Source organism: Notolabrus celidotus, chromosome 18 (assembly GCF_009762535.1).
Source record: "Notolabrus celidotus isolate fNotCel1 chromosome 18, fNotCel1.pri, whole genome shotgun sequence".
Classification (NCBI taxonomy): Eukaryota; Metazoa; Chordata; class Actinopteri; order Labriformes; family Labridae; genus Notolabrus; species Notolabrus celidotus.
The window spans coordinates 20,966,584-20,983,520 of NC_048289.1; the positions used below are offsets into that span (position 1 = coordinate 20,966,584).

The 16,937-nt window shown below is 38.6% G+C and overlaps 1 protein-coding gene across 1 annotated transcript in view; it reads right to left on the reverse strand.

Annotated features, from left to right (window-relative positions):
* Positions 1-16,937, reverse strand: part of LOC117829805 (testican-2-like) — a 98,890-nt gene that overhangs the window by 60,202 nt on the left and 21,751 nt on the right. The window contains exon 3 of the mRNA XM_034707482.1: positions 14,829-15,092. Coding sequence (XP_034563373.1) covers positions 14,829-15,011 — 183 coding nt within the window. The 5' untranslated portion in view covers positions 15,012-15,092. The remainder of the gene's footprint in view (positions 1-14,828; positions 15,093-16,937) is intronic.

Sequence of the window (16,937 nt, forward strand, 5' to 3'; positions counted from 1 at the left end):
AAACACAGCTTGAAATTGCCAGAAAAATATACTTTAACAGAATTATTTGGCACGTAAGAGGGTTAAGTTATCTTTATCCAGCCCTCAAAGACCATTACCATTTAGATTCCTATATATTGTAAACTTTTTACATTATTAGGCAGCTGTGTGGCTGCAGGGATGAAAAAGTTAACTGACCTTTTGGTCTGTCCTAAACTTTGCTCAAAACTGGAACATCTCAACAACTGTTGGATGGCTGGACACAAAATTATGAACTTACAGTCATGGTGCCCAGAGAGAAACAACGTTCTGCTCTAACTTTTCCTCTGTGAATTATCATTTTTGGGTGTTTCCATACAGGTCTTAACAAGAGATTAACATATGCACACACACTCTGAGCTGTTTTGTCCTTCCTGCCAATGATCCCACCTCGCCCCTGTACTGCCTCTGTTACTGTCTCTGCATCCCAGCACAGTGGTGGAGCGACTTGTTCCCTGCATCACAAATCCAAAACATTTGTATTTAAAGTGTAAGGGGTGTAAATATCATGTCTTATGCTGGTGATCACTGTATTTATCTTTTACCTTCCATGAGGCCAAAAATCTGCGTCATCCAATGCTTTGGTTTGCGACGTAATAACTGAAAAACAACTGGGTTCCCATCAACCTCAACATCTATTTTATTAGGCGCTAAAACTAGGTTAGCATTCTAGAATGTTAGAATACAAGCACACTAAACTGGGGCGGTAAAAGTAATTTGAAAAAGGTTAGTAACTAAACAGCATGCAAAAGCCAAATAAGATGGACTTTCGTTTGCTGGATCTTGCATAGCGTCACACCCTGCAGCTTACAGAACAAGTGCACTAGCATGATTCTGATATGGTTTTAGACTGAATAATGGTAGCTATTTGGGGCAGATGATAGACTTTAATAAAAATCTGCTCAATTAATACTAAGAATAAAGTCTTTATCAGCCAGACCTGAAGATAAAAAGTCCATATGCTACCACCATAGACTGTATAAAATATGGATGTAGTATCCATGACGTCATCCATCTGTTCCTGAGCGCTGTTTTGAAGCCAATCGACGGCAGCAGCCATATTGGAAATGCGGAACTCAACCAGGCAAAGTGTGACTTAAAGAGGCGGAGTTTGAGCCTCCTAGCCAACAGCTATGATTTCCCGTCCGGGAGTCAAGTCAGTCATGTCCTTATTTGGGCAAAAACTCATAATCTTAATATCTTCTGAACCGTTGCGTTAAAAAAAAATTCACCCTCCGTATAGTTTGTGCTGATAGAGAATTTAGCTACATAGGGACAAGCCGTTTTTTTAACCAGGCTGTAAACATGTTTATTAAAGCTGCAAAGATCGTCTTTTTTGAATTGGCGTCTATGTGGTTTCCGGTGTTTCTGCAGACAGCCTCAAGTGGATTCTCGATGAACTGCAGTTTATAACACTTCCGCATGGGCTTCATAGTTTGAGACCGGAAGTTGGCGCTTGGCTACAACATACAACTGTTAATGCCTGTGTGTCTTCGTTTTCCTGCAAATGTATGCTCTTGTACAGAAGGGTGAACCAAGTAGACTGTAGAATATGAGAAAAAATCCTTTGAATGCATTACAGTTGTAATATGCAATGTAACCAACATTGCAATGAAATGACCTGCGGCACAAAAAAATTTGTGCAAAGTGTACGTGTTAGCTGCAGCTGTGAGTCTTTATCTCTTTCTGCTGCTGTGTATGTTTTACACACCACCTATGTTTGTAACATGGTGCCCTGAATCCAAAATAATTCCAGTATTCAAAAGTATTTTTTTAAATTCAACATAAGGTCGGCTAGCAAAACCCGCCCCCACTCAGTCACCACTAAATTGACACTAACTCATCAAAGGACAGCTCAAGGCGAGCTGGGTCTTAATCTGATTGGCCAAAAATTTGCATTCTCAGTGTGAAGGTTTCACTGTTATTTTGTTGTTATTTATTTAATTAAAGGCAGAGTTTTAACATTTGTTTATGCTGCTTGTTTGTATCACGATAAGGAGGGAAATGAGATTTATTGTGCAACCCTACCTGTAGCAAAATTAAGCAATGCTATGGTTTTGCTTGTTTTCTGAAAAGCTCCATCATTGATTGAGTATTGGGTGTGTTAATACACTAGTCTAAAATGCAGACAGACACACCAGCAGACTGGCAGCGTTTATTGCTCTGCCCGCAGCACGGCATAGAGGAGCTCTACCAGTACAGATACGACTCTCAGGCAGATGCCACTATAAATAATGCATGAACAATAGAGCCAGAAGAAGAACCTTGGAAAAACTAATTATTCAGTCCGACATTTTTCAGTAACTCAGAGAGAAGTTAATGGCTAAAAAAGATGGAATTCAGTGCATCTTTGCTACGGGGTGCATGTGTGTTAATGTAGTAGGTGCAGCCAGGCTCCATTATGAAACACATTCATCTACATATACTCTCCTACCACAACAAGTAGCTTCCTTGAGCTCAAGTGTAAAAAAAAATAAAGGAGGGGATTTTGTATCTTTGGGCAAACTGTGGAACATAGCTTTGCTCACGAAAAGCCTTCTCTGGTGTTAAAGGCAGCTGTTGAGCTTCTCTCAGGGTTACTTTGTTTTGTTTTTTTGTAAGGGATGAATTGCTTTTCTGGCCAGTGGAGCTTTTCCACAGGACCAGCAACACAAAACAGCCTCTCCACTCAATTAGGAGTCACCCACGCTTGTGTTGAGAAGCCAACAGGATCCCCTTTCTTCTCAGTTTCCACTGTGAATTGTATCTGAGCAGGCCAAACACTCGCAGCAAATCTCCCGTCATTCACCTCCAGTCAGAGACGTGCATGGTAATGACACCAGGGGGACAAAAAAAAAAGTGTCTTTTTTCCCCCGCTTCTGCCATTTTGATCTCATTAGTGTGCAATGAGGAGATCGCCACAGATAGTTGATTTGATAGTGTGATCTCCAGATTCACACAGCAGAGAGATACAGATAACTATTATCTCATTATGGGTTCTACCATCCTAATTTTCAACCCCCGCACTGCCTTCCTCTTTTAATTGCAAATAGGCCTCATTATCATATTTTCGACAATTGCACACTGTCCTCTTACTCTAATTTTTTCTACTTTTTTCATATTTGTAATTACTCTGGCTGTTAGCGCTCAAGCATAAATCCTGCGGGATGCTAATAAATGGCTGAGGTTGATGACAGGAGCAGAAAAACACACAGCTGGCAGCGTGTCTCTGAGCTAAGTAAAGGAGCTCAGTGTCACTAAAGATGCAGAGACATAGTGTTCGGCAGCAAAATAGAGTGATCCCAGGTCTTGAATTTATTGGAGAGCTCTCACAGAGGAGCTGTGCGGATGCAGGATCAGTGACCAGGCCGGCGCCATCAGCTCACTCACGACAGCGTGGATAAATAATGAAGCTGATCCATCACTTGATGAAGCATCAGTTGCTTTATTGCAGCTAAATTGGTTAATCCAAGTTCATTACTGTCCCCTATATGCTGTGTATGTTGTGCTGCTGTGTCTCTGTCATTGGAGTAAGCTGCTACATTTGTTAAAGATAAGAAATAAGATTGAGGATTTTAAGTGTCAAAACAGGTCTGTGTACAGTTTTTTTCAGTGTGCCACTTAATAACACAGCTATGTAAAGTACTTGATTCTGATTGGTTATTACATAGCAACGCTTTATAGCAACCTGCTATTTGTTGATAGTAGACTGTTGCTATGAAGAATAGGCCGTCGCTACGAATGCAGCTCTCTGGGACTAACTGTGTGCAGAATGAAGTCTGATTCATTTTGTCTGTTTGTTTAATGAGGGAAAACAAAGAATAGACAGAAACAGCAGAGAAAAGGCAGCAGAGGTCAATGAAACAAAATTAATAAGGTGTGGCGCTGGTGATGCTGTCCTGTTCCCCTTGAAAATGTTGGTTTTATGGATGCAGGCACAGCTAAAACTGTGATATAATTTAATATAATATAATATTCAATAATAATAATATTTTCTAAACTAACAAAATCTTTTTGAAGAATATTTGGTGTTAAATTATGAATTCATTAAGAAGGCAGATGTGTATAGTGAGCAGGTTGTAATGGAGGACAACCTTTCTCTTACGTGTCAGGGTCCTGCTCATCCTATCAGGGTTCTAATCCACAATAACAACCCGCTCACGATACATCATCTCTTACGTCGACATTTTTAGTGAATTTAAGTGTATTTTAGACTGTTCAAGTTAAACTACTTTATTTAAGAAGATGCCACCTTTCACTCTATGAAACTCTGCTAGATATTTGTCACATTTTTGCTGTGCATTTAAACGCATCTATGGCTGAAAATTATTTACATATTCACAACTTTCTATTCAGTTTGTATGAAGTTGTGTTTGGGTAATAAAGATACTTTCAGTCACAACTTATGTCAGTCTCTTAACAATGTTTCAATGTCATTTAGCAGACGCTTTTATCCAAAGTGATGTTTTTTTTTGTTGTTGTTTTTGGTAAAATAAGGAACATCTACAATGAAGCGACCAAACAATTTAAGACCTTCCGTTATCATCATCAACAATTAACTTGTCATCACCACAATAATTACCAAAGTACCTGGTGCTGGTCACTCCAGAGCTGAACACAGATTCCCAGAGTAGAGCAGGAAAGCTTTGCAGCATTGATTACAGCACTGCTTTGTTATGTCATCTGACGTGCCTTGTATGATGATATAAGGTGCTTGTTAAGTTAACATTTTTGTTGACATGTATTTTCTGATGTTTAGAGTCCATTTTATAGAATATAGTAGCCCTATATATTCAGACAAAACTATTAAGTGGTCAAAGTGATTTTGTCAAGAGCCTACCTACCTAACTGCTCTTAGAGGTTCCATGCTAACGTCAAAATGCTAACATGTCCGCTGCAGCGAATGTCTGCGAAACTTTTGGATAGTTTGCCTTCACGTAAGTGGATGAATTGTCATAACTTGTGATTATATCTTAACTTATCACTAGTGCCATCATCAGGGAAGAAATAACATTTTGTAGAGTAACTTGTTTTATGAACAAAACCAAGCGGCAACCTCCGGTCTCAAACTTTGAAGTCCATGCAGAAGTGTTATAAACTGCAATTCATAGAGAATCCGTTTGAGGCTGGCTGCAGAAACACCGAAAAGCACATAGACACCAATTGAAAAAAAGACGATCTTTGCAGCATTAATAAACATGTTTACAGCCTGGTTCAAAAAACGGCTTGGCTCTACGTAGATAATTTCTCTATCGGCACACACTGTACTGTTTGTGAATTTTTTTCTAATGCGACGGTTCAGAAGATATTAAGATTACGAGTTTTGCCCAAATAAGGACATGACTGTCTTGACTCCTGGACGGGAACACATAGCTGTTGGCTAGGAGGCTCAAACTCCGCCTCTTTACATCACACTCTGCCTGGTTGAGTTCCACATTTCCAATATGGCTGCCTCCATAGATTGGCTTCAAAACAGCGTTTAGGAACAGATGGTTGACGTCACGGATACTGCGTCCATATTTTATACAGTCTATGTAAAAAAAATCCTGCACGCCTAACTCCACTTAGCCTTTATTGTACTTCAAGTTTCATAAGCTTGTTGGCATATCATCCTACACCAAGATGGTGAAAACAGGCCAACTGCTAAATACATGAAAAATCATGACCATGTAACATGCTGACTTAAGGATTATTCCTACATAGGATGTTACTTTGCCCTTTTCCTATTTATAATTGGAACTATCCATACATGAAAATAATAGCCTACTTATGTGCTGCAGCACAGAACCTTATCACCTACGTGTACAATCATGAAACATGGGAGTTATTCTCTCTTGCTCCCTTTTGTCGTGTATCCTATTATGAATATTAAGTACGTACATTTAGGAACAATAAGAGGCTTGAGTAAAATTTAAAGAAGCGCTCATAGTAATGTAATTAATGCATTTATCACTGTCCTAAATCAAATTAATTTGCAAGCAGCAGCAAGGGCTAATGAGGCATCATATTTTGGCCTCACTGTGCAAATCTCAACCAAAGAAGCCACAGAGCCATTTACCTGAGAAGAAAATACAGCAATTTTGCCTCTCTAAAGATGTAGCTGGCAGGAGAGCAGGTGCAAACTTGAAACAGACCTCTTTGGTTGGCTGAAAGGCTGCACAGCTCCTTAATGAGTTCCCTCTTTGCCCTGCTCGGAGAGATGGCGGTGAGTGAACAGCACAGTATTGTTCACACGAGCAGGGGCCTGAGCTCTCATCTAACAGGTCCAACAGAATGCAAACTGGTGCTTGGGGGAATAAATACATGAAGTGGCAAAAAAAAAAAAATGTATGACTGATTCTGGAAAAATGCAGTTAATTACAAGCTCCTTGTGTCTGTATTTGTAACCTGTTGGTCTGCTGTGCATGGGTGAATTTCAAGCTAACATGACAACGCAAGGTATCTGCATCTGGAGATTTGACATCTTGACATTTTCAGTGTGTCATGATTACAGCTTCAACATAGATGCCAGTCAAAGTGGAGCTTGTATAACACATTGTAACCTGCTGTGGATTATCTTGACACCCTCTGCCTCTGCAGCTGTTAGTGTTATTGTTCTACCTTTCAACGTTTCCTCATTATGTCTTTGCAATCATATGTAGGCGACATGGGTTCAATTGAAACCGATCAATCAAGCTGCCATCACAGTTCTCTAAAGCAAACATCTTGATTTTTTTCCGTCTTATTTCTAATTTAGAAGCAGTATGAATATTTCTGCTTGTCATTTTCACACCACCTGTTCCCCATAACACCTAGTAAATAAATACCAGCCTTTCACATTTCAGATGGTGTATCTACAGAAAAGAAAAGTCCTGTATGAGCAGAACCAGCTGTCTGTTTCAACAGTATCACACTTCCTCATGTGCTTATGTTCAACAATGTCTTGATTTGATTCCCATGAGACGGTATGAATAAACAAGGGCATAAACCCTTTCTAATTCTTGATGTTGATTGAAGACTCAAAATTTGCAGCAATCACCAACCCATACTGATCATGTTTTGTCTTTCTGTTCTCCTTTTCTAAACCAAAGCAAAATGCTAAAATAAAAATCAGCTAAAAAAAACACTCAAAAATTTGATACAAAACCTGAAGTGTTTAGCATTTTGGTACATATCCTACTTAGTTTTTCTTTAGTCAATATTAAGATAGAGAAAGAGACACTACTATTATGTCTGTGAGCTTTTAGTTAGCACTTTTGTCTGAAGACTGTTAGCTTATTAACAAAGACACACTTTGGACTAAGCTAGCTACAGTATGTCCCTCTTGTTTTACAGACACTAGCTAACTTTAAGCTGGCTAGCTACTAGCTCAAGCTCCTTATTTTGTTAGCTTCTTAAATACATCTTTTGACTCATTTGTCAAGAGTTAGATAACAAGATAACTGACTTTCCCACATAAATTAAGAGAGCACAACATTAAACCAGGCAGCAGCTAGTTTAAGGCGGGTACACACTACAGGATAATCCGGCTGATTTTTGTCCCGATCTCCCCCTTACGATCAAAGGCAGCAAAGGCCCAATTGTCTGATGTTTGCAAACAACATCGTGTCTGATTTTCCTGTGGTGTGATGTGTGCTAAGAGTGATTTTGTACGGTCAGAGCTGCTCGGAAGGCCTCAGAAGGAGAGATTGTAAATAATGAACATGTTTAATATTTGACGGAAGAGGAAGTAAAAACAGATATGGGATGGCAGCCTGGTTTCGCCCTCTATCTGTTAAATGTAAATCTAAGATCGAAAAACTTTTTAAACGTGCTATGAAAGTGATTGTTAATAAAAATTTCCTGTCCCTTCAAACTATCTTTGGAAATACTGTTCTCAATCAGGCACAAAAGATCTTGAAGGACTCTTCTCATGTTCTTTATTCAGAATATGAATTACTGCCCTCTGGAAGACGGTTCAGAGCAAGCAGATGTAAAAGTAATCGCTTCAAGCTCTCCTTCCTCCCTACTTCCATCTCTCTACTCAACAAACAATCTGCACCAACATAACGTGTCATTGGTATGCCTCAGTGACATGTTTTCTTATCTTGACAGTGGGCATGTTATTGTATGTTGGTATGTTGAATGAATGTATTGTTTGTGAGCAGCACTGCACTTATGTCCACGAAAAAATTCCCCCCAGGGACAATACAGTTTATCTTATCTTATCTAAAAAAAAAAAAACATGTGCCGGTGACAACAAAAGTCTTTTGACCTCTGAAATGGAAGACCAACACTTTTTTGTGTGTGTTTTCAGAAAGTAAGAGGCCGAAAACAATCATCATTGCTTCTTCCTGTTCGTCCGCCATGTTTGTTTACACCGAAGTCCCGTTTTACGACGCGAGATTCCGAATATTGAGCGTGAAGAACCTGATACTCTGCTGCAGAATCGGTTAGTGTGTGGTGTGCTCCGTAGTGCACACCACACACTATAAAATCAGAAGAGAGAAATCTTGTGCGACCTGTCTTTTGTTATCATCAAGTGTGTGGTCTCTAAATGTGTGAAGGTTTGAAGAATCCTGTAATGTGTGCCAGCCTTTAGAGACTGCAAGTCTGCTTGTCACCAAGGAATGTACCGCATACCATCTAATTAACAGGAACTACCACCTTTTTTATACATATTTAATAAATGAAAAAAATAAACCAAGATTTAATTGTAAGGTTTAAAGATGCTGGTATGTGTATTTTTTTCATTCTGGATGTAGAGCATTAGCTGTTTCCTTCTGTTTCCAATCTTTAGGCTAAGCTTATCCTCTGTCAGCTCTAGCTCTGTATTTAATCAGACACACATAGATGCCACTTTCACTTCTCCTGCTCAAAGGAGAAATACATCAACGTGACTGCCATATTGGGGAGGGGGTGACGCACTATCACAACAGGAAGTTTATCCTCAGTTAAACTATTTGTAACTGACAGATTCAAAGCTGTACAAAACTGAGACTTTGTATCATCTTCTACGTGTTCTAACAAGGGATCACATGGCAGATAACCCCTCTCCAAGATGGCAGCAACAGACCTCACATGTGTATTTAGATAGCTTAAACTACCATCAATCATATTTTCTAACCACTGTCAAGAACTAAAATTTAAATTTGCTGATATGTCAAACTCCATGTTTATCTTGTCTTTTATAAAACTGAATAAAAATCAAACTAATGGGGTGACACAGTTTATAAAAAAATTAAAACTCAGTTTCTCTGTCCTATTCCTTCCTCACTTCATAGAGCTTCAACATGTTGCTATATTTACCTCACTTTGATCAAGTATTAGCTGTACTGAATGTTGAATCTGAACACCAAGTTCAGGAAAAAGTACCCACCAATCCCCAGCTGAAGCTTTTTCATCATTTATGTTTTAACATTTTTTAATCAAGGCACATTAATTCAACTTTAATAAATCTGGTCAACAAATTTGTTTTCACTTTGACATTAAAGAGTCTTCTGCTAACGATTAGATGAAATGTCTAATTAATCTACTGGGATTCAGAGGTACACAATTATAAAACATGAAAAAGACAGAGTGATGAAAAGACACTAGTGCTGATATAATTGGAGGATTAATCACTTTGTTGATTGATTCATTTGTCTTTCTTTTGGTTTTGGACTAGGAGAACTGAAGATTTGAGAAATTCAAATTGAGCTTGGGGAAATTAGATCAACTTTTTTGACGATAATCATGAGATTAGTATTGAAGAATAAACACAATTTAAAAAGAAATCAGGCTGCATCACATATCCATCTTCTAAAAGTCTTTTCAGGACAGTGCAGGTGTCCGTGCCCAAAATATGACACCAAAGCCCCATGGAAAGGTCTCATCTACCTCTCTCAGTCAACCCCTGATCCAATCAGACAGGTGAGGCAAAAACCAGCAAAGATAATATCCAATTCTGCATGGCAGGACAAATTTGCATTCAATTACAAGCCTTCAGGGCCTTCAGGGCTCAGGTGCAGTTGGACATTTTCCTGCACACCACAAAGCATGGCCCAAATTAACACAACTGCTGTCTGTTCAACACTGATAAGACCATCGGTCTGGGGTGATAATTCTCAGCAATGAGATCTACAGAACATTTGGTTGTCACTGTAGAGGCCTTGATCTGAGCTGGTACGAACTGACTGCTCCTCATAAACCTTTAACATCATGGTCCTTGGGAACTGGTTTGTTATTTTGGACTGGTACTTCTACTTCTGCTACCCTTATAGCTGCTATAATTTCACAAATATAAGTACCAGCAATAAATAGTATACTTTCATACAATGAAACAGCACCATAATAGACGGTAGACTTGTTTTGCCACTTCTCTTAAACAATTCCAACAACCTTCACTTAAGCTGGAACTAGTGGGGGGAAATAAAAAAATAGGTTTAAGGCGTGTTTAAATATTATGATTGTTATTAAGTGGAAAGAGGTTGGATAAGGAATGAGCTGGTATAAATTAGGGATGCACTGATCCTACTTTTTATGTCCCAATACTGATATCGATACCTGGGCTTTGCTATCTGCCGATACCGATACTAGCTGATCCGATCCTGGTATTGATTTAACAATCTCTATTCCTTAATGTGAGGATAGAATCATGTTTTGGTAATTTCAGGCTTTTCTGACTTGATGTTGAACTGTACCTGGGTTCCAAGTACTAAACCAGAGGCTGGAATCCCTTAATTTCAAGGATCCGGAACAATTAAATCCAACAACCTGTCCGTTTTTTCACACTTTAAATCCATTAATATAAGGTTTCTTCCTTCTTTGCAGTAGGCTACAGCTGACGTGAACTTCTTCCTTTGGGCTCCCATTATATTTTTCAGCGCCATCCATCGAAACATTACCGCTGCACATGTTGCAAGTTTCAGGCGGAGTTTTTAGCAAAAGAAGCGTGACATGCCGCTAAACTGCAGTCTCTGTAGTTATCCTCCATCATGCTCCACCGGGCAAAAATGCACAGACCGGCCCGGCGCTGATGACGTAGGAGACGCACATGGCTGTTGTAAACACAGAAAAGCATAGAACTGAGATGAATAGATCTGCCATATGGATCAGCACTATATATCGGCCCTTTATCCCCAATATCCGATCTAGCTTTTTGAGCCCGATCTAGCCGATATCCGATACCAGGATTGGATTGGTGCATCCTTTGTCTAAATCAGAGGTAACATTTAATGAAAATTATGATGATAAATGTTTATTTCTCAACATTTTTCAATGAGAAAGACGAGGACGAGCTTAAAATACATAATTGATCAACAAATAATCAAACAATCTTACGCTTTGTTTTCATTAACGAGATGAAAATGAAAGTGGTGGACCATTGGATAGTCATGATCTTACATTTTCTCAAACACTGTGCCCCCACTGTGTGTCTAATCTGTCTGTCAGAATATAAGTGATACATTCCTGTGGACTGAGTTAGTTGAGGGGCATAGTATGTCAGTAACAAAAGCATAACCAGCTACCCAAGTGATGTCAGTTTAATATTAATGTTGGCTATGTCTTTGTTGCTTTCAAGTTCAATAGCTTTGTGTCAAAGCCTTGATGTATCCTAGTTTAGGGGTATGTTAGAGAGCATATTCAGTCAGATGTTTTACAGACATTGGATCAACTTCAAGTCATCACAGACTATAATGCAGTTGAGAGTGTGATGATCTGAATGACTGTACAGCTTGCCACAGTAACAGGTGCACAGTGACATAACACTTTTGTTTGAAGTCCAATAAATTAAATAGAGCCATAGTGGTCAAAGAAAGAATATTTTGGTTGTAATTTGGAGTAATTATGTTTCACTATGTGACCACTTTTATCTGTGAGTAATTACTTCAGTAGGTCAGCAGGGACAGCACAGAAGCATTGCATTGTGGGAGATTTGAGGCTAAATGATCCAACTAAAAGAGGAATCTAGATATCACAAGAGGGAAAGAGTAAAATGTTGCTTTACAGGTTGAAACACTTAATATAACCTTGACACCAGCTTCTGATCGGCTAATTGAATTCGTTTACAGAGAAAAAATGTACTTATTAAGATGTTCTTTTTATCAACTAATACTAGACTCAAATGAAAGGCAAAAAATGACATGCCATTGTAAACACTGGTGTAAATCTAGCCATCAAGACTCAACACCAAGCTCATTAGCTCAGCAATCCATGACATTCAACAGGTTGTTAGCATAGCAGTTAACACTGTGGTGGCTATCCTTATAATTCATTAACAGGCTCTATTACGAATTATCTGTCAGTGTTACATACTTGATTCTGATTGGTCAGAACCAAATGACAATGGTTATTAACTCTGAACAGGAAAGACAACGCTATAGACAACCTGATCACACATCAATATCAAATATCATGTCAATGCACGGAAAGGAGTTATGGCACATGTAGTATACCGTTAATGATCACCTCTTCTTCTTGACTATGAGACTATGAAACCTTACTACCTGACAGTTAAGTTTGTTGTTAATTTGACCCTGAAACAGGTTGAAAAGGACACCATTGCCATGAAAGCACTACCAGCTGAGGGACTTTTTTTTTCTGTATTAATTAATCACTGTTAAATAAATCAAATCATCTTTTGATCAATATTTATTGTCAAGTTGTATGCTCATTAAGTTAGCAACCAGGTAATAAGCAAGATAATGTATATTTAGCTGGCCATTATGTGAAATAGAAACCCTTCAGAGTGAAAAATGTCCCTCCGCTTCCTGTCAGGGTCTTGTCTCACCCTCTCAGGACTCTATTTGGCAGAACTACCATTTAACCACACATTATCCTTTACATGTTTGTCCGTATCGGATCACTAAAGGCATTTCATAACCTACAGATTTATTAGAAGGCCTTGTTATCACAGTAGAACCCACATAACCAAGTAGTGTTTGATTTGAGGATCATTGAGAAGCCTAGAAATATAGTTGCAGATTAGTTGATACCTGTTAATCTGTATAAGATCAACAGGGGATTTAATATTCTGAATTAATTTAATGTATCTAACCTACTGTCTCACTAGCACGGCTAAACATAAGACATACCTGTCCCTTTAAAGTCTAGATTCAGGTCTGGACAGCAGATTCACATGTTTTTTTTCTTATACTTGTTATTTATTATTTGGAGCACACACATCTGATGTCTTGCTGTGTGGCTTTTTGCCATGAGTGCTCTGAATGCTTCCTAACTGTGAGCCCTTACATTTTCTGTGCAATGTGGCAGATCAATAGATATTGACCAGTAAATAAAGGCACTGTTAAGAATACCACTGTTAACCATAAAGAGGTTGCTTAGTGACGTTATGTCATTTCTCAAATTGGAGAAGATAAGTCTAACAGTGAAAGGCAGTTCTAAAAAAAATATATATATATATATAATTGCTTTCTTAATTATTTTCAATCATTGCCAGTATTTCCTCCAACCTAGACCGCCCCCCCATCCTCTCTCCTCTTCTTTTTAATCTTAATTTTTTATTTAATTTTGACATTTTTTGTATGTTTATTGCATCTGTTCCATTGCCATTTACCTATTTGGTAACTACTCTATTCAGAACAATGTATCTGATTATTTTGCAGAAGGCAATTGATTTATTCTAGTTTTCTTTGAATGCAGAAAATGTTCATTGTTTTGTTAGAAAAAAGACGGGCATTGTACATTTTGAATTTATATCATTGTATTTTGCTCTGATTGTGTCCCAAATAAAAAGATGTTTAAAAAAATAAATAAAGAGGTTAAAAACTGCATGTAAGACTTGGTCTAGTGGCACGAATTTCCTCTGAATTGCAGACTATTTTTTACTCACTTTTGGAAGCTCACAGACAGGGGCATTGCAGTGGGGGGAAAAGTGGGACTGACGACCTATAGGGCCCAAGTAGGGAGGGAAGCCCTTAATGGGCCTGAAATAAAATGTGTTTTCTACGCTTTTCTTTTCTTTTGTTCTAACTGCAATAAGATAACTAAAACTGTCTGAATTAATAAACAAACATTCAGAATTCCTTTATGGAATTTCTTTCCGGCTCCGTGACATGCACGTCTCATGCGTCCATACTCATGCCTAAAGTGGTCATATTTTCATCCCATCAAGTGTGGCTGAATCTGGTTGAAAGTAAACTGTAGGTTTTTAGAGTTTTATTTTACTACATGAGGTTATATTATACCAAATAATGCCCCCTTGTTGTTATTCAACAAGTCACTTGGCTTCAAATAATCTTGTTTACAGAGGTAGTAGACAGTCTGAAGGTCAATATTGTGCAGTTACATTTGGAGAAATTGTAAAAAAAAAAAAATATATATATATATATATATATATATATATATATACTGATATGTAGCTTAGATTTGAGTCAGTTAACCATGATAGTTTTAAGCATATATTTTTGTTTAATGCAAATAAACCAGTATTATAGCAGAAATGTTATAATTTGTAGGGTTGGCTGTGGTGATGGGGACCACAGATATCTTTTCAGGGGGGGCAGAATTCCTGGTGACGCCCCTGCTCACAGATAAATGTAAGAATTTAAGCATTTTAAATTTAACATTTTAAATACAATGTCAAAAACAGTATTATTGGTTTGCTAAAGGGATAAAAAAAAACTGAATATAATGAGGGAATAGGCACCTTGCCAAAAAAGTAATCAATTATTCAGGAATTGTAGATAAATTAAAATGATTTTTTTCATCTTTTGAAGTATTTCTTGAACACTAACTGCTAATTTTACATCCGCGTGCACTTCAGGTCGACAGTAAACTGCGCGCGAAACCACCTGAGAAAACCAGCAGCACGCGCGTGGATGAGATACGACAGCACGCGCTCGTATAATTACACTAAACACAGCACTCACGTCTCTGAAGCGATTCCAGTGTTTGATCTTCCGGCTGTACTGGGAGATGGTTGACAGCCATTGCTCGTCTTCCATGAAGTTCCCGGCTTTCCCTGCTTCTTCTTTCCCACTTTTCACGACGTCCACCTGGAGCGAGAAGCTCACCAGCAGGCACAGGCACGCGACGATCCGCACAACGACCATGATTGCCAGTTTTTTGCTCTGGGATGTATCTCCTCTTCCTCCTCCTCTTGCTGCTGCTGCTGCTGCTGCTGCTTCTACAGACTGAATGAAAATGAGAGAGAGAGGAGGAGAGAGAGAGAGAAGGAGGGAGGAGGGTGAGAGTTAAAGGAGAGATCAGATCCTGCGCTAATCATTTATTTCTGCTCACTTGGTTTCATTATTGTATTCTCTTTCTTAAGGAGTAAACACATTTACAAAAGATGAAACACTTTGAAAAAGTTGGAGACAAATTTACATTTTGGAAAACATTTTTACATTTTATAAAACAAAATTACATCAGCAAAACACTTTTACCAAGGCCAAAACTAATTTACAATTAAGAAAACAAACTTATAGGCTAAAGAGGCAGGACAGGTATTTATTACAGATACTATTAGTTGGTAGTAAATAAGCCATAACCAGGAAATGGCTGAATAAAGAATCCCCAACAATCAATGAATGGAAATAAATTATACAAGAAATGTATTCTATGGAACAATTGTCTTTCTCACTAAGACATGCAACGAAAAAAGGGGAAAAATATTGGAAGAACTGGAAGACTTATATGAATGTGTAACGATGTTTATATTTTCATATGTTCTGCTGTGGAAAATGCCATTTTTGTGCCTCCTGTGGACAACTTTGAACTGACAGGACCTTCAGGATTTTAAAGACATTTTCAGACATTTAAGAACTGGACATGCATGCTGTTAAATAATACCACAGCTGGCCACTCCACTATTTGTCTGTTTGTTTATTTGTTTGTTTTTCTTCTCTCTGTCCCTTACTATGGTGTATCATGTCAAGCATTTTACCTCACTCATGATGATGACCCTGTCTGTCTTGTGTTCTCAATATTGTTTGTAAAATATTTGTTACAAAACAAGAAAAATAAAGTATAAAAAAAAAGAAAAAAAAAGATTGATTTTTTTTTTTATAAAAGATAAAACACTTTTACAAAGCTGGAGACAAATTTACAAACAAAGGAACACTTCTACCGTGAAGTCTGACTCCGTTTAGCCTGAGGCTATGTGGTCTGAGGCCGTTTCATCTGAATTCTGACACATGATGAAGCTTTTCCGGAGACATGATGCTTTTTCATCTGAGGTCTGACACCTCACTCTGAGACCCGAGGATGTCCTAATATGTAAACCATGTCCAGCTCCGTTTGGTCTCTCTCCATCAAAACAAACTAAAGCCCCATTTCCACCAAGCGGTTCAGTTCGGTTCGTCTCGGTACGGCACACATTTTGTGGCGTTTCCATTAACTAAAACCGGGACAGGTCCCTAAATTACCGAGCCGTACCGTCCCACTTTTTGGTACCCTTCTGTTGGGGTGCCAGACATACCGATCCGACTCCAGAAGGTGGAGCTAGAAACACTGAAGTCCGCTGATTGGTCGAAAGAGTCGTCACTCCCCGTGCGACAGCTGTAATAAAGAACAACACATAATCCCGCCATGTTTAAATCTCCAGTGGACTTCGGGAAGATAACTTTTTTTGTTTGGAAAATGGCGTCAAGGAACAGCGTTCCATGGTCGACTGCGGAGGTGCAGACCTTCCTTGCGTTTTTCTTCTTTGTTGCATTTATTAGCGAGGTACACTGTGTCGCGCTGCCATGACGTCACGCTATTACGTAGCTGATGCGGCTATCGGCATGGCTTACACGCCGTCCACCATGTAGGGCACGGTTGGCTGCAGAAACACAAACAGGATCAGGCGTTATCGATCTGACCCGTACCAAACTGTACTGATCCATACCAGACCGCTTGGTGGAAACAAGCCATAAATGACCCCTCACTCGATCACTTCCAGATCACTTCCGGTATTTGGTACATTCCCTTTCTGTAAAAATCAAATATTAATTTGTTTCAGAAATGGTAAAAGTGTTTCATCTTTTGTAAATTTG